General features: G+C 37.3%; 1 protein-coding gene across 9 annotated transcripts in view; it reads left to right on the forward strand.

Moving 5' to 3' along the window:
• EML4 (EMAP like 4) overlaps positions 1–26,960 on the forward strand; it is a 163,672-nt gene that overhangs the window by 65,421 nt on the left and 71,291 nt on the right. For 4 of the 9 annotated variants that reach the window (XM_040496613.1, XM_040496616.1, XM_040496610.1 and 1 more), the window contains exons 2-4: positions 6,267–6,449; positions 20,326–20,343; positions 23,122–23,251. In XM_040496613.1, the coding sequence (XP_040352547.1) occupies positions 6,267–6,449; positions 20,326–20,343; positions 23,122–23,251 (331 nt within the window). Of the gene's footprint in view, positions 1–6,266; positions 6,450–14,778; positions 14,853–20,325; positions 20,344–23,121; positions 23,252–26,960 lie in introns of those variants that run through there. The other 5 variants (XM_040496617.1, XM_040496618.1, XM_040496611.1 and 2 more) reach the window with 2 other exon arrangements.

The raw sequence follows: 26,960 nt of genomic DNA on the forward strand, positions 1-26,960 counted from the left end.
GGTTTTATAATTTTATCTTTAATCCTTTAATTTACTTGGATTTTATTTTTGTGTGTGGTGGAGATAATAACTTCATTATATACTTAATTTTAATGAATTTGTAAATTTTAATTTAACTTGGGAAGTTTAGTCATTATTTACATATTTTTATCAGCTAGAATCTTTTTCTCTTCCTCTGGGCCTCCAGTGACACTAATATTAGGTCCAAGGCTGCTTTTTTTTCCCTCCCTTTCTGTTTAGATTGTATAAATCATATATATAATGCATGTATATATAATATACATTCTAATATAATTTTTTAAATAGAAGAAGTTCTCATTTTAAAGATTATTTTCTTATAAACAAAAAGCTTGGTTATCCAGTATCCCATAATTTAGGAAGTTAGATTGGGAAAGAATGTTGCTATAGACAGCCATAGTTAATCCTAACTGCAAATAGTGAAGCAGAAAAGGTATCAAGAAAGATTAGAAATTTGAAAATGTAATACTTTGAGTTATCTAATTAGAAATATAATAGCCTCTAGTGCATCATTCTGTCACGGTACTTGTAGCACAAAGTAATTAGTATTCTCAATGAAGATTGAGCCATCGAGAAGTGGCTAAATTAGAATTGTATGTCTTAGTCAAGAAGGCAAGAAAGTATTTTACTTTAGAAGGACTTACACAAAATCATTAGCATTGAAAAGGTACTAGAATATATAGGCATGTCTCATTCTGATGTGTTGCTGGATTGCCAACTTTTGGATATTTAGAATAGGATATGTTTATCTCTGCAAAGGTAATGTATTTCTGAATAACTCAGAAGCCAAATTAACTGATTCATTGTAGTAAAAGCATAATGAACAGCTATCATTGTAGTTTTAACACTATAATATTGAATATTGAAGTCTACTAGTTACATATAAATTTGCTTACACCACTAATAAAGGAGACTTATGCCAACAAATAAGAGTAGACTGATAGATAAAAGGGTTAATGGACCTCCGTTCTCTCTCCATTCACCTCCCTCAACCCTTCCCCCCCAATGAGTTTAACAACCCTTGAGGATTCATTTGTAGTAACTTTTAAGGCTAGAAACTATCTTGAAAAGGAGGAAAGAAATGAGAGCTTATTGTGGTATAAGGAAAAGGAGCTAATGTATACTTACATTAGGAAAAGGAAGTGTAAAAAGCTCCCAGAAAGTAGATATATTCTATTTACTGAACAGGTATGTCTTGTGAAGGAGAGAGAGTGTGGTGCATTAGATCATGAGAAAAAAATAAGAACAGAGTTTTCAAAATAGAGAAGAGCGATGGATTTTTTAGAGTCATCTCAGGGAGCAATTCTAACCCCAGTTTGCTGTTTGACCAAGAGTAATACACTTGAGTACCTAGAGTCTTAAGTTTATTTGCCTATAAAACGGTAGGAGAGAGGGAGAGGGGGAGAGAGAGAGAGAAAGAGAAAGCAAGTGGGGCAGAGAGAGAATCCCAAGCAGGCTCTGTGCTGTCAGCACAGAGCCCCACGTGGGTCTCAAACTGAGATCATGACCTGAGCTGAAATTGAGAGTCGGACGCTTAACCGACTGAGGCACCCAGGCACCCCTATATGTTACTTAATCTTAAGCTAAAATGCATTGCTTCTGGAGCTTGATTTCTTTTTTTTTTTTTAATTTTTTTTTTTTAACGTTTATTTATTTTTGAGACAGAGAGAGACAGAGCATGAACGGGGGAGGGACAAAGAGAGAGGGAGACACAGAATTGGAAGCAGGCTCCAGGCTCTGAGCCATCAGCCCAGAGCCCGACGCGGGGCTTGAACTCACGGACTGCGAGATCGTGACCTGAGCTGAAGTCGGACGCCCAACCGACTGAGCCACCCAGGCGCCCCTGGAGCTTGATTTCTTAAAGCAAGTTTGTTCCATGCACAGTGTTCCAATTTTATTAAAAAACATGCTAGGAGGGGCACCTGGGTGGCTCAGTCAGTTAAGCGTCCAACTTCAGCTCAGGTCACCATCTCACGGTCCGTGAGTTCGAGCCCCTCATCGGGCTCCGGGCTGATGGCTCAGAGCCTGGAGCCTGCTTCCGATTCTGTGTCTCCTTCTCTCTCTGCCCCTCCCCCCTTTATGCTCTCTCTCTCTCTCTCTCTCTCTCTCTGTCTCAAAAATAAATAAATGTTAAAAAAATTTAAAAAAACATGCTAGAATATAAGGCAATTAATGTAAATTTTTACTCATTGATTACAAAGGCTAGAAAAGAGGCTGTGTTAAAGACAACAACGCTTCCTGCCTCAAAATAAGTAAACTTAAAAAAAGATTAACATATTATACATTTTTATGGTGAATTTCAGGTAATATAGAAATACTTAACACTGAAAAGCGAAAATTACTTTTTACTCCTCTCTTTCCAATCTCATTCTCCTAATCAGAAATAACCCAGTCACCAGTTTGATGTGTATCCCTCTAGACATTTTTTCTATGTGTACAATATATACATATATAAATATGAAGCTTTGTTTTATTTATGTATTTTTAATTTTTTTAATGTTTATTTCTGAGAGAGAGAGAGAGAGAGACAGACACCAAGTGTGAACGGGGGAGGGTCAGAGAGAGAGGACGACACAGACTCCAAAGCAGGCTCCAGGCTCTGAGCTGTCAGTACAGAGCCTGACACAGGGCTCAGACTCACAAACCACAAGATCATGAACTGAGCGGAAATCAAGAGTTGGATGCTTAACTGACTGAGCCGCCCAGGCGCCCCCAAAATTACCTTTTTCAAACAAAAACATGATTATATCACTCAGTAGTTATAACTCTTTAGTAGCTTTGTGGGAAAAAAAAATACATTTTTTTGGTCCTCCTGTGATTATTGTTAAGAATGTAGCATGAAATACACTAAAGGGGCACTTAAATTGTGAGCCAAGAGTCCTGTGTTTGAGTCTCAGGTATCAAGACTGATTTGGTGACCTTGGGCAAGGCTATTTAACTTCTTGAGCTATTTCCTCAAATATCAAATATAGATAGTGTGAGGAGGGGGATAAGGTAATAATATGAAAGGTACAATATAAACGCAGGACATTGTTAATAGTTAACCTTGTATTTGTTATGCCCTTTGAAAAATTGTCCTTGTGTCTTATCACAGTATCTAGCAGGTCATGGTAGGATTTTTACAAGCTGAACCACCCTTCATTTCACGTTTCACATAATAAAAACCTCAGTCACTAAGAAAAAAAAAGTTTAGAAAAGTTAAATGACTTGACAAAAATGAAAACTAGTACCATTCAGTAGTAAAATGCTGTATAACCTTGACCTTATAGTCTGATAGTCTTTCCACCAGGCTCTGCTGCCTTCCCAAAATAATTAAGATTATGTATTTATAAAAATCACATAAATATGTTGTGATTGCAATTTAATTATATAACTCATCCTTCATAAATTGAGAACAGTGTAGAATGGCACATCCATATTATTAACTGTCTTCATCAGGACCTTTGGCTTACAAGAAATGGCTTGCAAAAAGGGAATTTATTAGTAGATATAATTAGCTAGGAGGAATATTAGAGCAACTCTGAGAATGGAAGGTCCTGGATTTCAGAGACTAGAACTGCATCTCAGGGCGGTTAAGACTCTCTGTCACTAATGGCCTAGGTCTGTGTCCTTAGTTAGCAAACCAGGAAGAAGGATGGACTACAGCTCCGCCTCTGGGAAGCTTGGGAGGATTCCATTTGGCCTAGCCCACATCTCACAACCACTCCTGTAAGTAGTAGTAGATTAAACCATATGAAATTGCCAGTAAATATTTTTTACCAACTTGAAAGGCCATTTTGTATGGTTAACCTATTAATAGTGCAGGGTGGTAGAGGGGAGAATGAGGCATCATTGATTAACAGCCCTAATGGGACTTCAGAAAATGGTAGAGTTCCACAAGAGAAGAGGTGCTTTTCTTCCAACCAGAAGAAGGAAAATAGGAAGGCATTCTGGGCAGACAAAAATCATAGTGACATAATAGAACGCACGAAGCGTGTGGGTCAGCTAGAATTCAGCTGGGCCACTGTGGAAATGAAAGAGGCCTCAAATATTAAAATTTCTAAAGTGAGAGACTGAATTGTTCTTACTAGTCCTTTTCTTAAGCATCTCAGTTTGACAGAACTCCTTTTATGTAACAAATGCACCCAAAGCACTCAAATTACAACTATTATACTTTTCTGTTGTATCCTAACATTTGTTGGATATCAAACATGTTTAGGCACCTTCCTCATAACCTGTTTAAAGATGAAGAAATTGAGGTTCAGAGAGTTTGCCTAAGATTATACAGCTAATCGTTATTAAAGTCTAAATTGAAGATAAATTTTCATTCTATACTGGTACTTCTCAAAGATTGTGCATGAAATACCTCTAAAAGCAGAAGAGAGTATGGGGTGCCTGGGTGGTTTAGTCCGTTAAGCGTCTGACTTCGGCTCAAGTTATGATCTCACCGTTCATGGGTTCGAGCCCCATGTCGGCCTCTCTGCTGACAGCTCAGAGCCTGGAGCCTGCATCTGATTCTGTGTCTCCCTCTCTCTTTGTCCCTCCCCTTCTTCCTTCTTGCGCTCTGTCTCTTTCTCTCTCTCTCTCTCTCTCTCTCTCTCTCTCTCTCTCTCTCTCTTTCACAAAAATAACGTTTAAAAAATTAAAAAAAGAGAGTACATATGTATACCTGAGAGGTCTGTTGGCATATGTGATCTTAAACATAAATATTGTTTACGGCTCCATAACAAAGTGGTGATAGCGTTGCTTTTTAAATGCTGAATGTTTTAACTCAAACTTTGAGTTAAATTGTCTTTTTTTTTTTTTTTAATTTTTTTTTTCAACGTTTTTATTTATTTTTGGGACAGAGAGAGACAGAGCATGAACGGGGGAGGGGCAGAGAGAGAGGGAGACACAGAATCGGAAACAGGCTCCAGGCTCTGAGCCATCAGCCCTGAGCCTGACGCGGGGCTCGAACTCACGGACCGCGAGATCGTGACCTGGCTGAAGTCGGACGCTTAACCGACTGCGCCACCCAGGCGCCCCTAAATTGTCTTTTTAAGAAGATGGATAACACATTCTCTCAGTAGGAGAAAAATGGCACACTATGCCTTTATTGTGTGAATAACTGACCCAGTTTATAAAACTCTGGTCCAAACCATACTTCTTGTAAGAATCTGAATTTTCGTGCTTATAGTGCATTAGCCAACAGCTATTGATCTTTCTATACGTTTGGGTTCTGACTGACCCAACTGTTAACAGTGTGCTCTAAAGTTACGTAGCTTTGGAAGTAGTTTGTAATTGCTATGTTATAGTTAAACTTTATTTAGTCTTTTTGTTGTTGTTGTTACATACCTAACAAATAAGTATTAGCTGTGTGCTTTATAGAAACCATACTTCCTTTTTCAAGAGTTGGGACATCGGGTAAGAAAAAACAAGAATATATAGCAATATCTTGTGGCATTTGGGGAGTATAATAGCAAAGACAGAAATAAAGAGTGCTTTCTGATCATTGATGCTGAAGGTGAGTGGTTCGCAGTCATACATAAAGCAAAACTGTGAAGTGATTTGTACTCCTTTTTTATTTTCATAGAGAAGTAGGATAATGATGTGATCATTTAAAGGATACTTTGGATACTTGACTATCTTGCAAGTTTCCAGAAGTCTCCAAAGTGATCTATTTAGAGAAAATTTTGATGAAAAAACTAGTTAAGGTTATAGTATAATAATAGGGAAAATTTGATCATGGGGAAAATTTTCATAATTGTAGTTTTATGTCAGATATATTAACTTTTACTATTTTTAATTCATTCAAATAGCTATGGAAAATATTTACAGAAGTTAATCTGTGTAAAAATGATGGGTTTGTTTTTCCCCCCAATTTTTGTCATCTTTTAAAAGACTTACCTGAATAGATCTTCTTTATGTTCCTTTTTTTGTTTGTTTGTTGTTTTTTAAGAGCATGAGAGTGAGTGTGAGCAGAGGTGGGAGGGTGGGGAGAGATGGGGAAAGGGAGAATCTTTTTTGTTTTTTCGTTTTTTTAAATTTTTGTTTGTTTATTTTGAGAGAGAGAATCCCAAACAGGCTCCATGCTGTCAGCACAGAGCCCAATTCAGGGCTTGTACCCATGACTGTGAGATCATGACCTAAGCCAAAATCAGGAGTCAGAAGCTCAACCGTCTGAGCCACCCAGGCACCCCTGAGTAGATCTCTTTATTTGTTGTTAGATTCTTTCTTGAACAGTTTACTTAAAAAAAAAAAAAAAAAAAACCATCTTCTTCATTTTATAGATGATAGTATTTCTGCTGCAAGTACTTCCGACGTTCAAGATCGCCTCTCAGCTCTTGAGTTACGAGTTCAACAACAAGAAGATGAAATCACTGTGCTAAAGGCAGCTTTGGCTGATGTTTTGAGGCGTCTTGCAATCTCCGAAGATCATGTAGCCTCAGTGAAAAAATCAGTTCCAAGTAAAGGTAATTGTTTATTAAAGTAGGAAAAGTCTTGCTTTTTGCAGCTTTGCAATAATGTGTAAAACCTGTGTATTTTATCAGTGACATTAAACCAAGAATATAAAACTATAGTTTGTCTTTTGGATTAGCTGTAACTATAGTTTGTTACATTGCCTTTTTTTTTTCATTCCCAAGAAATTCTGAAAGTTTACTATTTATTATTTTAAGTAGGAATATTTTTGTAATACCACTGATTGTACATACAGCTTTTATGTCATAGTATTTGTGTGAATTTAGTATTTTCCAACTAGATAACAAATTTACTGAGGGCAGGAATTGAATCTTCTTTTTGTGTCTCCCATAGTAATTAATTAGCATTTTATCTTGAACATAGTAGATAGGCACCCATGTACTTTTTGAGTCAGTCCTCTTACCATTACAGAAATGATAAAAGTCATAGTTCAAACAAGCTTATTCTAAGCCTTCTGTGGTCATTAGTGAGAAAAGTTCTGAAGAATTTAAGCTCTGAAACTTACTACCAACCCCAGTACCGTGTTAATTTTAACTTCTAGATATTAAGGGTTTTCACAGGTTGAGAGAAACAGTCGTTAGAATGCTATTATTCTGAGTTTGGAGCAGATCTTGTGTGGCCTTTCCCTTCCTCCAACCACCCAGAAAGAATTTTAAATTCTTTTATGTTAAGCAACTGAATCTATTATTTCATATATCTTACGATTTTTTTGATAGAATAGGTGGACATAGGCATAACTGTCCCCCATTTTGGCAATGGGCAAAGTAAGGATATTTATGAATTCAGTTTCTGAATGTTGAGTTTGAAGTTATATGGTGTGGAGGTAGACACATAGATAGCTGAATTATAGGTCTAGTGTTCATGTTAATCTTGGCTAGCAGGAAGAATTTGGGAATATTCAGCTTATGGATAATAGTTGGAGCCATAGAAAGAGGATGTAAAATGAGAACGAGGCTCAGGATAGTTCTCTTGGGAGCTCTAGTATTTCAGCAAAGAAAAAGTGATTCATGTTGCCACATGTTACAAAGAGATTGAATAAAACAAAGACTGAGAGGTGACCTTTGGATTTGGCATTTATGACTTTACTAGAAACCTCCACAAGCAATTGTAGTGGAGTGGTAGGATTGCAAATCAAATTACAGTTGACGAGAATTGTGGAATTGGGAGTAGCAACTATAGTCACTCTTCAAAAAATAGGCCTGAGGGAAGAAAGATGGTAGTAACTAGAGGAAGATGTTAAATCGAAGGTCAGCTTTAATTTAATTTTTATTGTTTAAGATGTTGTAGACTTGAGGATAAAGATAAGCTGAGGACAAAAGACAGCATGGAGGAAGATATTAATGCCAACATGAATAGGGGGTGGGAATTGATGAGGCAGGTTTCCTGAGAGTTTGGACAAGAACTGTAGCACAGGTAAGAAACTATTGGTCTTAGAAGACTCCTTCTTCTGGGATAGACTGAAAAGAGCTAAAACTATGTGGGGGTCACTAAATATTCACAGTTGTCAGGGCTGGAACTTCGATTCCTTACCACTTTTCCTCCGGAGACAGTGATGCTCTCTAAGAAGGTAAGACAGTTCCTACCGGTGAAAAAAGGGGTAATTGGAACGACTAGAAATAGGAGACCATAGACATACGAAGGAAGTGCTGAGTCACCTTGAAAACATTGAAGTGGTGCATTCTGATTGTGTGGTTCCCATTCTTTTTTTTTTTTTAAGTTATTTTTAATTTTTATTATTGAAGTGTATACTTAACATACAGTGTTACGTTAGTTTCAAGTGTACAGTATCATGATTCAACAATTCTGTTTAGTCAGTGCTCTCCATGATAGTTCCCATACATTATCATACCTTACATTATTACAGTATTAATGACTATATTCCCTTCCCTATGCTGTATTTTAATAAATGAATGGGTAAAGAAGATGTGATATATGTGTGTGTGTGTGTGTGTACACACACACACAATGTGATTCCCATTCTTATACTTCCCACCTTCAAACACTCTAGGCCTAGGTAGTTAATAGTGGAGACTTAGACAGGTGGCTGGGTTGATCTGCTCCATTAGTGGTTAGTAAGATAAATGTGTCAGTGACAAGGGATAAGGGACTGGAAAGTTTGGCAAAAGATTTCATAGAAACCACTTTGGCTAATAATGTTATATTGCAGTCCTTAAATTTTTGTGAGAACCAGCTTTGAGGACTGCCAAAATCAAGCCAGGAAGAACTTTATTTGGTTATAAATTGATTTTAATAAGAGGATTCTGGAGTTGTTAGAGTAGAATGAGGAGCCAGATCAGTTAGTGTGTGTGGGCTTTAAAGGGAAGGTGAACTTGGTGTAGAGAAAGAACACACTTACCATTTATAATTGACATGTAACCTCAGCTTCTGACTGTATAAATATTTTAAATTCTGAAAGAGAAAATGGTACAGTGTTTGGTTATTATCCACAGTATTTTTGAAAGCTTGTTTCAGGGGCGCCTGGGTGGCTCAGTCGGTTTAGCGTCTAACTTCTGCTCAGGTCATGATCTCATGGTTCGTGAGTTTGAGCCCCAGGTGCTCTGTGCTGACAGCTCACAGCCTGGAGCCTGCTTCAGATTCTGTGTCTCCCTTGCTCTGCCCCTCTCCAGCTCACTCCTCTCTCTTTCAAAAATAAATAAACGTTAAAAAGATTTTTTTAAAAAAGAAAGCTTATTTTAAATAGGTCATACTAGTTAAAAAACATTGAGAATTTTTTTATTATGCTAAAACAACAGTACGTTATAATTTTGTGTTGAGAAAAATTCAAACACTTTTTTCTGATTTTTTTATTTCCCAAGATATTTGAGTAAAAAATATTTATGGAGAAATTAAAAAAATTTTTTTTTAATGTTTTTTTATTTATTTTTGAGACAGAGAGAGACAGAGCATGAGCAGGGGAGGGGCAGAGAGAGGGGGAGACACAGAATCTGAAGTGGGCTCCAGGCTCTGAGCTGTCAGCCCAGAGCCCAACGCGGGCTCAAACTCACGGAGTGTGAGATCATGACCTGAGCTGAAGTCGGACGCTCAACCAACTGAGCCACCCAGGCACCCATTTATAGAGAAATTTAAAGACTGCTTTTTAAAAATTTGATAGACAGTGGTAAATTTTGTATGATGCATCAGTTACTTCGTACTTACCTGTTCCAATGTCATAAAATACAAATAAAATTAAATAGCTGTAGTTCCTATTCTCCAAGGACATACTTTCTGTAAGTTATTCTTTCTAGTCTTTGTTTAGTTGTCCTTACTCATAATTCCTTTTTTCTCTGAAGTGAATTTAGGATCAGATTTATTTAAGGCTCTTTAGTGACGACTTAACCTAGTTCTGGAGTTACAGAGCCATCTGCAGCTGCTACATTGGAACTTTTTTTCCCCCACATACTATCAACTCCTAATCCTTATTAATAACCTTATTAATTAGATAGGGAGCTCCTTTCCACTAATTGTACTTTATAAGCTTACTATGACTGCTCTTCTTACAATGTGCCAACATGGTTACATTCTGAAATGGGGTCCATTAGTGATTATTCTTTTTTTCTTTTTTTTGACTTTTTAAAAAATTTTTATGTTTATTTTTGAGAGAGAGATACAGAGTGTGAATGGGGGAGGGGCAGAGAGAGAGGGAGACACAGAATCCAAAGTAGGCTCCAGGCTCTGAGCTGTCAGCACAAAGCCCAACGCAAGGGTCGAACCACGAGTCATGAGATCATGACCTGAACCGAAGTCAGAACTCAACCACCTGAGCCACCCAGGTAGCCTACTAGTGATTATTCTTTAAGTTACTTAGTTAGATGCAGGCTTTGAAATGCTGTCTATAAAATAGATTAAAGGGGGAGTTGATTATATAACAATTTGGGGAGATACTATTTTAGAGATGAGCATAATTCATTGTTAAGACTTACTCTGGTTCCTTTTAGTGGAAAAATTTGCTTGACTAATTTTTGTTTGCCAATATTGATACTTAGAGAAATATGTATTTAAAGGTTTTAAATTTATTATTGGAAATTCTAAACAGCTTTATCATGGAGTTTATTATACAATAGAAATTATTGGGAAAATATTAGGTGATTCTTCACTATTGACGTTTGTATATAGCCTAATAAAGATCAACTGTCAGTTTTGATATTAAACAGGATTTATATTATGAATATTTGTAATGATCATTTTAAGCAAAGTATTTTATAATAAATGAAGTTTTTCATAAAATGCTCTTTTTAAAAAATAAAATTATTTTGTGGGAATTTTGTATATATTTTTAAATTTTTTTTAATGTTTGTTTATTTTTGAGAGAGAGAGAGAGAGACAGAGCCCGAACAGGGGAGGGACAGAGAGAGGGAGACACAGAATACAAAGCAGGTTCTAGGCTCTGAGATGTCAGCATGGGCCTGACATGGGGCTCGAACTCAACGAACCATGAGATCATGACCTGAGCTGAAGTCTGACACTTAACCCACTGAACCACCCAGGGGCCCCTTGTATATTTTTTCTTTATTGAAAAAGTAATTTCTGATACTGTGGAAAATTTTATCTTCTATGTGAATTGTTTTTTAGTCCTCTGTGAAATTAGAATTTATTGTATTCACTTTCACATAAATTACTGATAGGAGAATACTCACTATCATTTGCTTAGATAGCTATACTTTTTTAGAGGATTTTTCTTTAGAAGTAAGGCTAACCCCCTGTTGGATAAATAAGTGTGAAAGCTCTTTATGAAACTGTGATTAAAAGTATAGGCTAACTTCCTTATTGATAAATTCAACTAATTTTGCTAGATGGTGGTGATACGGGGGGGACATAGCTTTAGGTGTGACTAAAACTAAATGTGTATGCTGCTGGTTTAATGACATTCTACTGTGTCACTTCGTAGTAATATTACCATTCAGTAGATGTCTAAGTCAGAAGCACACCTAACTAGTCATTTCAGTATTTTTAGTACTCTTCTGTTAGTTTATTCCTTCTCATGTGCCAGCGGTATTAAAAGCTAAGCCCCATTTTTTTCTTTGGTATATTATGCTCGACACTTAACTAAGGTAGAAATTTTCCCAGTAGTTTGTTTTGTTTTGTTTTTTAACGTTTATTTATTATTGAGAGACAGAGACAGAACATGAGCATGGGAGGGGCCAGGAGATGGGGAGACACAGAATCTGAAGCAGGCGCCAGGCTCTGAGCTGTCATCACAGAGCCTGATGCGGGGCTCAAACTCACAAACCAAGAGATCATGACCTGACCCAAAGTCTGACGCTTAACCGACTGAGCCACCCAGGCGTCCCCTCCACCCCCCAGTAGTTTTTAAGGTAGCCAGTCATTTAAGTTTCTCATATACCTTCTCTTCTGTTGGAGAATTTTTTCCTTTTGACGGCATATGTTCATAATATATGTAGCAGTTGTAACGGAGTTCCTGCCAAAAGGAAAAAAAAAATTACCTGTATTTTGGAACAAACGGGAAGGCCCAGGGAACACTTTGGCAAGATTAGCTGCCAGGAAGACAAATTATGTCACAGCTGGTGCCTGGGAAACCCATTAAGACCTCTCAGGGTGACCAAATGAATGTAATTTGAGAATACAGTCCAGTGGCATTATGTGAAGACAAGCTGTTAGTATACAATGGTATATAAGCAAAGGAGTCAAATTTATCTGAAGATGAGAATCAGTCATTTTACACCAGGAAACTGCTGGTAAACCAAAAGTATCAAGCATTGCAGATGACATTTGAGAAATGAGAGCGCCCAGAGGCAAAATTGAAATGTAAAGAGTATCTGTTTTCTTAAAGAAAACAATCCTAATTGTGTAGAAACTGGGATAATGTACAGACACAGGTCTGTATCATTGCCTCTTACTCCAGATAACATTTGGGAAAAGACAGAAATTGTCATAAGTTTGCTGTAAATGATGTTGATAAGTAAATTATACTAATCTGGTTGGAAAGTGAATTTCCTTGGTGGGCCCTTGGGCCAAAGTGACTGGTGATTGTGGTAGGAGATGGAAGTGTTTCATTATTTGACAACAGATCAAAGACTTCTAAGATGCACTTTGCATATAGAAGTATATGAGTAGATATTGCCTCAGACCAGGCAACAATTACCGTTTCCAGAAATCTAGAGTTCCATTTCTATATGAAAGTCAAATCTATCTTTGGTCATTTCAACTCAAAATATACTTTCAAAAAACTAGTGGCCATTAGGAGTTGAAAGGACTGAAGTACACCTTCCTGTGAGACAAAAGGAAAGGAGCTTGAAAATATAAAGAGAGTGGAAGAGGTCTGCTGTTGGAGCTGTGGGGCATATGATAGAGAATCTGAGATAAATAAAAAATTTTGAGTGTCAGCTAGAGTTCTTCCTCCATGGATCATCTTTATCCTTCTTCTGATCAAAAATTTTCCCATCTTTTTTTTTTTTTTTTTTAATGTTTATTTATTTTGAGAGAGAATCCCAAACAGGCTCTGCGCTGACAGGGCTCAATTCCACGTACAAAGGGCTCAATTCCACGTACCGAGAAATCATGACTTGAGTTGAAATCAACAGTTGGACACTTAACCAACTGAGCCATCCAGGTGCCCGCCATATTTTTCCATCTTTTAAGGTTCAAACTATTTCCTGACAATATTTCCATTTCTTTGTCTCTTCTTGGAATCATTTAAAAAGTTTTAAAAGTCTGTTTTGGTATGTATATTTGAGGTTCCTGATAGATTATAATCTATTTGAAGGCAGGGACAGTTTGTTACTAACAGCTAGCCTTGGGATGACTCAGTAAGTACTTGTTAAATTGAATGTGGAGAGTAGAAAGTTTTAGAAGCAGGAAGTTGTGGTTAAAAAAAAAAAACTGGTTTAGAGAGGGGATTGGGATAGATCCAGGATTAAGAGAATATTAGGGATTAGGGTAGCCAGGATTTTAGATTTTGTGATTTTGAATATGGAACAGTTTCTAGTGATAACTTTACTGTGTGAGTCTAGAGTATAGTATAGTCATTAGTATTTAGGAACTGTCAGGCTAAGTTATCAGAAAGGTCCTAAGCTTGGGTCTGTCATCAAGGAATATAAAACATATGGTTAGTATTCTTATGTCATCATAAAGTATAAAAATTATTGTTGGCCTTCAGCTGGCATTAATGATGGTTTCTACTCTAATTAAAACTAAATACCTTCCTGGTTTATAGACTTTTAGCCTAAATTTCTATTTCAGCCAGGTTCCTGCTCAGAAATAGAACTACTTATACTTTTGTAAAAAAGGAGAGGTTCCTGCTGCTTCCAGTCCTGTAGGCTAATCTTTGAGATCATGGCTCAGACTTTATAATGTCTAAGCCATAGAGGAGAGGGATGTGTGTGTGTGCATACACATATATACATATATGCACACACACACACAGCACTAATGGTGCATTCCAGTCATGGATCTGTGTAACTTCAATAATCATTTTTATGTTCCATTCTTCCAGTTAAGTTCCTAGTATTCTGAATTTCAAAGAATACACTTTAGACTTCTCAACTGAAAAACAAGCATTCACCCACAGTTCCTTTTTGTTTCCTCCCTTTGCTTTACTTAATGCATTGCCTCTACCTTGGGAGATGATTTACTCTTTCATCCAAATGCTAAGGATTCCCAGTACCAAGAGCTATTTCAAATTAAACTGTAGGATTAAAGGCGACCATGAAAACCTTCTTTTGGCCTTTTCTTGCTATTTATTTATTTATATTATTTTTAATGTTTATTTTTGCAAGAGAAAACACTAGCAGTGGAAGGGCAGAGAGAGGGGAACAGAGGATCTGAAGCAGGCTCTGTACTGATAGCAGAGAACCCGATGTGGGGCTTGAACCCACAAACTGTGAGATCATGACCTAAGCTGAAGTTGGATGCTTAACCTACTGAGACACCCAGGCGCCCCTCATGCTGTTTACATTAGTATCTGGGGTCCTTGATGATTTAGTACTATTGTCTGCTTAGAATTTCCTTTCCCCCTACTCCCTCTGGTAAGTTTCTGTGTGTTATCCTGGCACTGCTTAAAATGTCACTCTACGTTAGGCAGAATTATTTCTTTCTCCTTACTTAACTACTCCTGCCTGGACTCAAATGTTGATTTCACTGCTTACCGCAATAGAACCTTGAGCATGTTAATAATCTCTCCAATTTCTTCATCAGTAAAATTGGGATGATAATAATAAATCCCTTTCAGGATTATGGGTAAGGTTAAAGGATATACCACTTATGAAGTACCTAGGACAATGCCTAGCACCTGGCAAGCACTTGATAATTAATATTACTCCACACCATTTACTGTATTGACAGTGTCTGTTTCCTTCATCTTTTCAGTGAACGAGGCACTGTTTTAGGTGGTGGAGATTAAAGAAATAAAAAACACGGACTTTGCCCCCAAAGGACCTCAGGTAAACTGAGAAGACAGATAGATCAGTATTACAAAATTATAGGTAATTCGTATTAAAAAGGTAAATTCAGGGTGCTGTGGGAGCACCTAGGATAAATACTTAATTAACTCAAACCAGAGTTGAAGGTTCCTTGCAGGAGGTGACATCAGCACTCATCTACCTTCATGATTTTAATAGCCACTTATTAGTACCAGTTCCCAAATTGTTCCCAGATCTAGGCTTCAGCACTTCAGAATTGTCTATCTTACTTTACTAGATTGTTCTGTTTGTGTGTCCTTCAGAATTCATAAATGTACAATGTCCCCAAATTGAACTCCTTATTCTTTAAGTCTTCTAAACACTTCTTAAAATTGACTCCTCCCCTGCATTCATGCTACCAGGCTCTTATTTCATATCTCCATCATCTATGCTTGGACCACTGCCCTAAAATCTGCTCTTCACGTAGCCACTAGAGGGTTTTCTCTAAAATGTAAATTGAACGAACTCCTTTTTTCCAGCTCAAACCCTTTTAGTGATCTCTATCCTCTGTAGATAGAGTCTCCATAATCTAACTGCTGTTTACCTCTCCCATCTGGACTCTGCTGTCTCTTGTTTCACATTCTCACCACACAAAGAGCTTTTTGTCTGCCTCCTCTCTTCCATGCACTCACACACACCCCACTTTGCTATTATAGTCTGTTTCTTTGCACATACTAGAGTAAGCTCCAAGTATCTTATCACCTATCTTTTACTTGGCTTAACACTTTGTTCTGCATTTCTTCTAGGAAATCTTTTTTGAGTTCTGTGTTCCTAATCATCTTTATAGAGTTATGTGTCTTTCCTTTGTACTTGTTCATACTCTGTTCGTATCACTGTTACTGTACTTACCACATATTTTCATTGCCAGTGTGATTCTCTTGCAAGATGTTGAACTCCTTGATGCCAGTAACTGCCTTTTACTCTTTTGTAAAACAAAGCTTTTAAGTCTTTTGTAAACCCATGGGTAGATGGATGATGAATATGTGTTAATTTAGGCAAGCAGGGATGACTAGCATATGCTAGAAAGGACAATCCAGGCGCAAAAGCACAAAGGAGTAAAAGTACTTAGTTAAGGAATTCAGAGGAAACTGAAGCATGAGGTGTGAGGTTGGGAGTGTTAAGAAATGAACCTAGACTGTTAGATAGGGCCCTTGGTGAAAGGTTTTCTTATGCCTTTCTGAGGAATTTAGTTCTTATCCAGAGGGCACTGGAGAACCATTTAGGGATTTTAAACTGAGGAGCGACAGGTTGATTTACAGAAATTCATTAATTCTGAAATCCCTATATTTCTTGCATTTTAACATCTCTGAAATTACAGCACCTGTTTCTTACAATTGATTGTGCCTACAGTTCTCACAAGCAGCATATCCTTATAGGGCATTCGAGATGATGGTGTATGTTACTATTGATGGCATATCAAATTCAAAGACATACAGCATGTTTCAGAAAGAGGATTCTGATGCAGTGTTGACAACGCCTTTAAGAGAAGGGTAATATAGCAAGTAGGGAGAATAGAGCTAAAACTGAACATAATCCAGAACAGAAATTTGAGGCAGTCGTGGTGAAGTTGCATTCATTTAGTCTTCAGATACTGATCAGGTGCTTTCTGTGTGCCAAGCACAGTATAAATCACAGGGATACATACAAGAAGCACAAAACAAGTAAGGTTTCCAAATAGAGTTACAAATAATTATAAATGGGGATAAGGACTGCAAAGGAAATAAAAGGGGGTAGTAAGAGAGTAAGATGATCATAAAAGCCGTCTTTGACGAAGTGCTGTTCAGCTGAAATTTAAAAGGTGAGGATGAGCCTTCCAGGTGAAGAACATTCCAAGTAGCAGAACAAATGTTAAAGATTAGGTGTAAGAAAGGATAGGAGGAAAAATTGAATTCAAGATTTTGGTCATAAGCCAAAACAAAACAAAAAAACAAACCCGCCTTGACTGTTACCTCACACCATACAAAAATGAACAAAATGGATCATAGACCTCAGCATAAAAGCTAAATCCATAAAATTTCTGTAAGAAAATACAGGGGAACCTTTAATGACCTTGGGTTTGGAAAGAATGTCATAAATAGGACACAAACAAGTACAAATAATAAGGGAGAAAGCCATTAATTGAGCATCAAAATTTAAAAATCTTGTTCTTCCAAAGATTTTTGAAAATAAAAAGGCAAGCTACAAAACGGGAAAAAATAGTTTCAACACATATCTCTCAAACTTTTATCTAGAAGACAGCCCATTTAAAAAATAGGCAAAATATATAAACGTACACATGACTAACAAAGATATATGGATGTCAAGCACATAAAAAGATACTCAGTACCTTTAGACATTAAGGAAATGCAGATGAAAACCACAGTGAGATGCCACTACATGCTTAGCAAGGTGGCTAAAATGAAAAAGACTTGTCGTTCCAAGTATTTGCAAGGATGCAGAACAACTGGAACTTTTATACAGTGCAGGTAGGAATGTAAAATGGTGCAACCACTTTGGAAAACAATTTGGCAATTTCTTAAAAAGCTAAATATTCAGGTACCATACAACCCAGGTATTTACCTTTAAGAAATGAAAGCATGTATCCCACAAAGACTTGTACACTTATGTTCTTTGTAGCTTTATTTGTAATACAAAAATATGAAAACAACCCCACTGTCTACAGGTAAATGACTAAAAGTATTGTGGTATATCCATGTAATGGAATAGTATTGGGTTATAAAAAGGAATAATCTGTTGATACACTTATCAGCTCAGATGAAACTTAGCATAATTATGCTGAATTTAAAACATCAGGCAAGAAAGATATACATTGTATTATTCCATTTAAATAAAATGCTAGAAAATGTGAACTAACCTGTAGTGATTAGGAAGTAGAGTGGTGGTTGGTTGGAGTCCAAAGTTGAGGGAGGGAGAGGTGGATTATAGGACACAAGGACACTTTTGAGGATGATGGCTATGTTCACTGTGTTGATTGTGGTGATTGTTTCACAGACATATATGTATGTCAAAACTTAGTAAATTGTACACTTTATACATGTACAACTTACTGTATACCAGTTATGTCTCAATTAAAACCAGGGAAAAATAAAACAAAAAGAAGTTGTAGAAGCAGCAAAGGACTTAGTCACCTATTAATTGTTGGCTGTATGGAAATGGAAGAATCAAAGCTAATTTCCTGTTTTCTGGTTTATACCATGAGTGGGTGGTAGTAAAATGTAAGCAGGAAAAGAAGATCCAGCAAACGAGAGTGAGAAAAAATGGTCAGAGAGCTAAGACAAAATTCAGGCAAAGGCAGTGTCCTAAAACTAAGGACATAGTTCCTGCCTGAATACCGTCCTTGCCTGAATGGTCAGCAGTATTAGTTGGTGAGGGAAAGCTAAGCAACATAAGGACTGGAAAGCATCCTTTGAATTTAGTGACAAAGAACCGTTGGTGATATTGGCAAGAAAAATTTCTGTGAAGTGGTTAGATGATAGATTGCAGAAGGTTGAGTTGCATTCCTACCAGAAATACACAAGGATTCCAGTTTCTTCACATTCTTTGCAACACTTGCGTTTTTTTGTTTTTGATGTAATAGCTATAGTGTAATTACCTAATGGTGTGGTTGATCTCCTGATTTCTTTTGTTGTTTTTTTGGTTTCAACAATAATCAAACTTTGATTTGTGCTGTTAACTTTTGAAAAATTTTCATAAATGAGCAACATGAAATCACATTTACATATCATTTTATCATCTCCAGAACCCCTTTATTTATTTTTTAATTTTGTTTGTTATTTTTTTAAAATTTACATCCAAATTAGTTAGCATATAGTGCAATAGTGATTTCAGGAGTAGATTCCTTAGTGCCCCTTACCCATTTAGCCCATCCCCCCTCCCACAACCAGTAACCCTCAATTTGTTCTCCATATTTATGAGTCTCTTCTGTGTTGTCCCCCTCCCTGTTTTTATATTATTTTTGTTTCCCTTCCCTTATGTTCATCTGTTTTGTCTCTTAAAGTCCGCATAGGAGTGAAGTCATATGATTTTTGTCTTTCTCTGACTAATTTCACTTAGCATAATACCCTCCAGTTCCATCCATGTAGTTGCAAATGGCAAGATTTCATTCTTTTTGATTGCCGAGTAATACTCCATTGTATGTATATACCACATTTTCTTTATCCATTCATCCATTGATGGACATTTGGGCTCTTTCCATACTTTGGCTATTGTTGATAGTGCTGCTATAATCATGGGGGTGCATGTGTCCCTTCGAAATAGCACACCTGTATCCCGTGGATAAATGCCTAGTAGAGCAATTGTTGGGTCATAGGGTAGTTCTATTTTTAGTTTTTGGAGGAACCTCCATACTGTTTTCCAGAATGGCTGCACCAGCTTGCATTCCCATGATCTCCTTTTTGAGACGAGGTTTGGGACATTGAAAGAGAGCATAGAAAGTAGATTGCAGACTCTGTGTGTGTGTGTGTGTGTGTGTGTGTGTGTGTGTGTGTGTGTGTGTGTGTTATGTAGTGGTTAATGGGGATTTTTTAGTGTGTAACAAAAAACAAAAAATTATACACTAAACCTTGCATTGCGAGTAAGTTGTTCTACGAGTGTTGCGCAAGATGAGTAAACATTTCTTTCTTTCTTTCTTTTTTTTATTTAAAAAAAATTTTGTTGTAATGTTTATTTACCTTTGAGAGAGACAGAGACAGGATGTGAGTGGGTTAGGGGCAGAGAGAGAGGGAGACACAGAATCCGAAGCAGGCTCCAGGCTCCGAGCTGTCAGCACAGAGCCCAACGCGGGGCTCCGAACTCACGAGCTGTGAGATCATGACCTGAGCCGAAGTCGGACACTCAACTGACTGAGCCACCCAGGCGCCCCAGATGAGTAAACATTTCTAATAAATTTTACCTTGAAAAATGAGTCACGTCCTGCAGTACAGGTAGTACGTGACACCGAATACCACATGATCACAACTGAGCCAATGGCACACACGCTCATGCGCGCGCGCGCTCTCTCTCTCTCTCTCTCTCTCTCTCTCTCTCTGTGGGGTTGTGGGTGATTGTGTCCCATGCCTGGTCTCAGGCTGTGGTGTCTCTCAGAAATCAGTGATTTTTCAGAACATTGGAAGGTGTCCACAACTGGCACTAGTGTAGTTTTTGTCCCTTCAACGTGCCTATAGACAGTCCTTTGCTTTTCCATACAAGAGTAAGCTCAGGAATGCTTTGCTTCATTCTAGGTCAGGCTGCCTGCAGATATAGACCCTTTTCCTCTCCTGCCTTATTGCCAGTTACATTAAACACAATGTATGACAAGAGTTTTGTTAATACTGTAGTCAGCATCTGTACGAGCATATACAATGGCCCCCATGTAGAAAAAGGTTCTATTGAGCCAAGAGATAGCACTGGTTACATTGGTGAGAGTGAAAGTCATCCTACACAATAACCCTTCTCTCTCTTGTCTCCCTCACACCAGCCATGAAGATTTTCAAAGGTAAGTGCAGGTTAATTTGTTTATTCTTCTTCATATTTTGTAGTTATTATTTTATATTATATTACTGTGTTATCATTTTTAAATGAATATTTTGGGGTTGTGGAACAAATCATCTCAGTTTCCATTATTTCTTTGGGGAAATTTGCTTTGATATACAAGTGCTTTGGATTACAAGCATGTTTCCAGAATGAATTGTGCTCACAAACTAAGGTTTTACTGCATTTCAAAACCAGCTGTTGATATAGCAAAAGCAGTGCTCAGAGGAAACTTTGTAGTTGTAAATGCCTGTGTTAAAAAAGATTTCAATTTGGGGCACCTGGGTGGCTCAGTCAGTTAAGTGTCCAACTTCGGCGCAGGTCTGATCTCACCATTCGTGAGTTCAAGCCCCACGTCGGGCTCTGTGCTGACAGCTCAGAGCCTGGAGCCCGCTTTGGATTCTGTGTCTCCCTCTCCCTTTGCCCCTCCTCTATTCACACTCTGTGTCTTTCTCTCTCAAAAATAAATAAAACATTAAAAAAAAAGATTTCAATTTAGTAACCTAATTTTAAGGAAACAGAAAAATACCAAACCCAACACTAGCAAAGGGAAAGAAATAATAAAGGTTAAAGATAAATGAAATAGAGAACAGAAAAACAACGAACCAATGCAACCAAAAGTTGGTGTTTTAAAAGATCAACAAACTTGGCAAGATTTTAGGTAGACTGAAAAAAAAAGGGAAGCTTTAAATTGCTAAATTTGGGGTACTTGGGTGACTCAGTTGGTTAAGTGTCTGACTTTAGCTCATGTCATGATCTCACAGTCCGATTCGTGGTTCGAGCCCCGCATCAGGCTCTGTGCTGACAGCTCAAAGCCTGGAGCCTGCTTCAGATTTTGTGTCTCCCTCCCTCTCTCTGCCTCTCCCCGAGTCTGTCTCTGTCTCTGTCTCTGTCTCTCTCTCTCTCTCTCTCTCTCTTTCTCTTTCTTTCTCTCAAAAATAAATAAACATTAAAAAAAAAAAATTGCTGAAATCAGAGGGGCACCTGGGCGCTTCCACCGGTTAAGCATTCCACTCTTGATTTCAGCTCCGGTCATGATTTCACAGGTTTTTTGAGATCAAGCCCCATGTCAGGCTCTGTGCTGAGTATAGAGCCTGCTTAGGATTCTCTCTTTCCCTCTTTCTCTGACCCTCCCCCACCCAAAAAATTGCTAAAATCAGAAATGAAAGTGGGAACCTTTCAGAAATAAAAGGATTGTAAGAGTGCATTATGAAAAATTTACATAATATTGTTCTGTTGAAAAATGGGCAAAGGACTTGAATAGATATTTCTCTAAAGAAACACAAATGGCCAACAAGCTGAAGATATTCTCATCATTAGAGAAATGTAAATCAAAACCACAGTGAAATAGCACTTAATATTAACTGAGATGGCTATAATTTAAAAAAAAAAAACTGAAAATAAGTGTTAGCAAGGATGTGGTGAAATAATTCATTGAAATAATACATTGATGGTGGGATTGTAAAATTGTGCATCTGCTGTCTTATTAGTTCCTCATTAAGTTAAAATAACCATGTGACCCAGCAGTTCTACTCCTAAGTTATATACCCCAAAGAATTGAAAATAGATGTTCAAATGAAAACTTGTATAAAAAGGTTTATGGCAATACAATTCACATTAGCCTAAAGATTGAAACTACCCAATTATCCATCAACAGATGAATGGATAAACAAGACGTGGTATATTCATACGATGGAGTATTACTCATCCATAAAAAACAATAAAGTACTCATACATGCTGCCACATGGATGAACCTTGAACACACTGTGCTAAGTAAAATAAGCCAGACACAAAAGAGCACATATTGTATGGTTCCATGTATATGAAATATTCAGAAGAGGCAGATACAAAGAGATGATGCAAATTAACCTTTGACATGGGCTGAGGGGAGGAAGAAAGGAATGGGAAGTGAATGCTCAGTGAGTACAGGGTTTCTGTTTGGGGTGATCAAAATGTTCTGGAATTGAATATGATTGCACAGTGTAGTAAATATGCTAAACGCCACTAATTGTACCTTTTTTTAAATGCTTAAAATGGTAAATTTTGTTATATTTTGCCACAATCAAAAAAAACGGTCAAATCAACAAGAAGTCGCCAGTTTGGCAGACTAGTGGTAGATTTGATGACCAGTGATATTAGCATAATTTGGGGGTTACTGTACATTATTATATTTGAAACTTTTTCTAGGAAATAGGTCTCCTGTTTACCCATACTCATCACATATTACACTTGATCTTAGCTAAAAGGCCGAGAAGCGATCATACTCATCACATATTTACTCCAATCCTTCTACAATATAAATTAAGAAAGCAGAGGTTGCTTCATACATTTATGCTTTATTTATATGGAATAACATTGTAAGACTTAACATTTATGGTTCTAGAATTTCTGAATAATTTGATTTCAGTAGAACCTGAGCGATTTCTGAAAATCAATGATGTGGAGATTTGTGGTTTACCTGAAGCACAACTTTGAATCGTGTTTTTTAAAGCTGCTGTGTGTGGGGTGCAAACTATTTAGCTAGAGAATAAGTCTAGCTACATTGTAGCAATTTAGGATGGCCTTTTTATAGATCCATTTGATGAGATTAAGTTTTGAGACAAAAATACTGTATTCTGCTTACCAGAGGAAGCAGTCTGCTTACTTAGTTCTAAACACATTTTAATGGACTTAATTTTTAAGTTCCCAGTTTTTGAGAAATATTTTGAAGTTTAATGTAAATTTTTTCTTAACCACTTTTAGGCCAGCCAGGCCTTCGAGAAGCTATTTCTATGTCCTGTATAACCAACGGGAGTGGTGCAAACAGAAAGCCAAGCCACACCAGCTCTGTCGCAATTGCAAGGAAAGAAACTCTTTCATCTGCTGCTAAAAGGTATCCATTTGTAAGGGAAAGAAAAGCTACCATTGCAAAATTGTCTGAATGTGATAATTCTACTTTTGAAAAAAAAATGAAATAGGACTGTATGGAATTAAAGTGAGCATGTCCTTTGAATTCTTTAACTCTGAATGTAGACACCCACCCAGCCCACCCAGTTAGTTTACATTCATGTAACCTATCGAGTTGTGTGAGGTAACTTTTGGTTCCTACTAAAGAAAGTGTTTTCATTTCCTGGTTTGGTTTGTTTCTTTTTATTTTTTTTTAATTTATTTATTTTGAGAGAGAGAGAGTGTGCAAGCATGCACGCACATGCACACGCACACACACACACATGCTAGTGGGAGGGGGGCGGGAGGGGCAGAGAGAGAATCACAAACATGCTCCCTGGAACTCAGGAACCATGAGATTGTGACCTGAGCTGAAATCAAGAATCAGATGCTTAACCAGCTGAACCATCCAGGCGCCCGTGGTTTTGTTTCTTTTTAACAAGCATTTGTTGATGAGATAAGCATTACTATATTTAATTATATAAGCACATTTTCTGTGCTTATATAAGGAATACATTTGATACAGCAGTTTTTATTTTATTTTATTTTTTTTTAATTTTTTTTTTAATGTTTATTTATTTTTGAGACAGAGAGAGACAGAGCATGAACAGGGCAGGGTCAGAGAGAGAGGGAAACACAGAATCTGAAACAGGCTCCGGACTCCGAGCTCCGAGCTGTCAGCACAGAGCCTGATGCAGGGGTCGAACCCACGGACTGCGAGATCATGACCTGGGCTGAAGTCGGATGCTCAACCGACTGAGCCACCCAGGGTGCTGAGGCGCCCCTATACAGCAGTTTTTAAACGAGAAATAGAATCTTCTGTATATATACATTTGTGGGAGGTTGAACACTGTCATAACTTTTATTCTTTAACCATGCTATTAAAAAAAGGCATAATACTTTGTATTATGTACAAATAGTATATATACTATATAGTACTATGTTGTGTGTGTGTGTGTGTGTGTGTGTGTGTGTGTGTGTCTGTGTTAGGGGATGGTAGGTAGAAGGGCAGTGGAAATATTGCAAAAAAGTTTCAGTGAACTACAGATTTACATTCTATATGTTCTTTTCATCAATGAATTAATCTGTTGTTTCAATAAAATTGCTTACAGAATTTTTGCACTTTTGTGTAATTCCTAGCAGATTATCCCACATAGAGTTTGGAGAGACCATAAGAGATCAACTACATAATCTTACAACTGTTCTCTTCAAGGAATAACTAAGGAAAAACCTTAAGTAATGGAATAATATTTAAAATGTACTGATAGATAATGGTTGCCTTAATGAACTAATGCCAGTGACAAGTTACTCATCAGTGTGGATTTATAGATGCTAACCAAACATTTGGCTACAGGAATAGTAAAGAAATAACAAGATCTTTAGGTTATTTATTTACTTATTTATTAAATATTTTTTATTTTTAAGTAATCTCTGTACCCAGTGTGGGGTTTGAAACTTGATCAAGAGTTGCATGCTGCACTGACTGAGCCAGCCAGGGGCCCTGATCTTTTAGGCCTTTTAAAAGCCCCTTGTAGAATTCAGTCTTTGAAGTCATTGTCATTTTGGAATCCAGACTTTCTCCTCCAGACATGCCAAAATGTATTATCTATGCTTCCCTTTTAGGAGAAAAGGACAAGTTATAAATGCATAGTGGAAATTTTAATATTTTTAATAAACTTCCTTGTTTTTAGTAGTGGTTTGGATTCAGCCCGTTTTCTTGTGTAACTGGTCCTGCACAGTGATCAGTACTATGCACAATAGTAACTCGGTAATCTTAAGACTAGCCGAGTTTGTCACTTTATGGTGCAGAGGCTCTGTATTTTGCTTTTAAATACTCAGGAGGAAAATCTCTTTTAGGTTGTATTGGGCCCACATAAGACTAGTGTCCTGTACATTCAGGATTTGAATGTTTGAAGACCAACAAGAAAGAATTTCTAAATCAGTTTTAAATTTTAAAGTTACTCTGATATTTTTGATGCAGAACTGTATTTCTCAGCCCAAACTTTTAAAAACTGAACATGAAGTAGAAAGTTGGGGGCCAGTCTGCGGTCAGAAGGTATCAAAACTAAATCAAATTAAATGTCATTTTAAAATTGTATTTTAACATTTTTAACTATTACTCTGTAATAAATTGTATATATTATATATATTTGTTTAATATATTCTTAAACGTACCTCCTTGTGGATTTATGCACCTTATAGTCAAATTCTAAACTGTCTTTTGATTAAGAACTGTAGGGGCGCCTGGGTGGCGCAGTCGGTTAAGCGTCCGACTTCAGCCAGGTCACGATCTCGCGGTCCGTGAGTTCGAGCCCCGTGTCGGGCTCTGGGCTGATGGCTCAGAGCCTGGAGCCTGTTTCCGATTCTGTGTCTCCCTCTCTCTCTGCCCCTCCCCTGTTCATGCTCTGTCTCTCTCTGTCCCAAAAAAAAAAAAAAAAAAAAAAAAGTTGAAAAAAAAAAAAAAACTGTAGACAGTTGATGGTTTTCTACCTTTTTAACCATGGAATTCAGATCTTGATTCCATCTGGTTTGTAATATTGTCAAAAATGTGCAATATAAGGACTCTTATCCAGTGATTAGAAATGGAGTGTGCTGGGGCGCCTGGGTGGCGCAGTCGGTTAAGCGTCCGACTTCAGCCAGGTCACTATCTCGCGGTCCGTGAGTTCGAGCCCCGCGTCGGGCTCTGGGCTGATGGCTCAGAGCCTGGAGCCTGTTTCCGATTCTGTGTCTCCCTCTCTCTCTGCCCCTCCCCCGTTCATGATCTGTCTCTCTCTGTCCCAAAAATAAATAAAAACGTTGAAAAAAAAAAATTAAAAAAAAAAAAAAAAAAAGAAATGGAGTGTGCTTCATTAATCAAGAGTCAAAGTGCAGAAACACAAGAATTTATACATAAATATCTTAAATATTTTAACTGTAAATATATTGACATATATTTGTCAATTTTTTTATGAAAGGCCGAGCTTCCCACCCTCTTTCTAATTGCGTGTCTGATTAGAGTCCTTGTTGACTATCTTGCATAAAATACACCCATAAATTATTTTTTGTAATTGTTAGTTTCAATGTTAAGACAGAGTAAGAAATTTAAAACTCTTGCAAAACAACCTGTCTTTTTTTTTTTAATGTTAAATCTTTTGAGAGAGAGCCACCGTGTGAGCAGGGGAGGGGCAGAGAGAGAGGGAGACACAGAATCCAAACAAAGCAGGCTCCAGGCTCCGAGCTGTCAGCACAGAGCCTAACACTGGGATCTAACCTATGAACCATGAGATCATGACCTGAGCCGAAGTTGTACACTTAACAGCTTAACCGACTGAGCCACCCAGGCGCTCCCCCCACCTTATGATTTTTTTTTCCTCAACCTTTTTTTAATTTTCTCACCTACATAAAATTTAATAGCAGTTTCTTTTACTAACTGATTTCTATGGAGTCTTTCCAGAGCATTCAACTTCGTTTTTGTGGAAATTACAGTTTTCTTTTCTATGTATATTTTGTCAGTTTTCTTTGTATTTAATTAATTTACATAATTAAAATAACAAGTTCAACTGGCATAACCAGGCTCTGGATTCGTGGGGGGGGATCAGCTGGTAAATTCAAAACTCAACTAAGCAGGAGGAGAAATACACAGAAGAAATGGGAATTAGAACATAATCTACTAAACA

The sequence above is a fragment of the Herpailurus yagouaroundi genome, unplaced genomic scaffold (genome assembly GCF_014898765.1).
Source record: "Herpailurus yagouaroundi ecotype Mexico unplaced genomic scaffold, PumYag 188, whole genome shotgun sequence".
Lineage (NCBI taxonomy): Eukaryota > Metazoa > Chordata > Mammalia > Carnivora > Felidae > Herpailurus > Herpailurus yagouaroundi.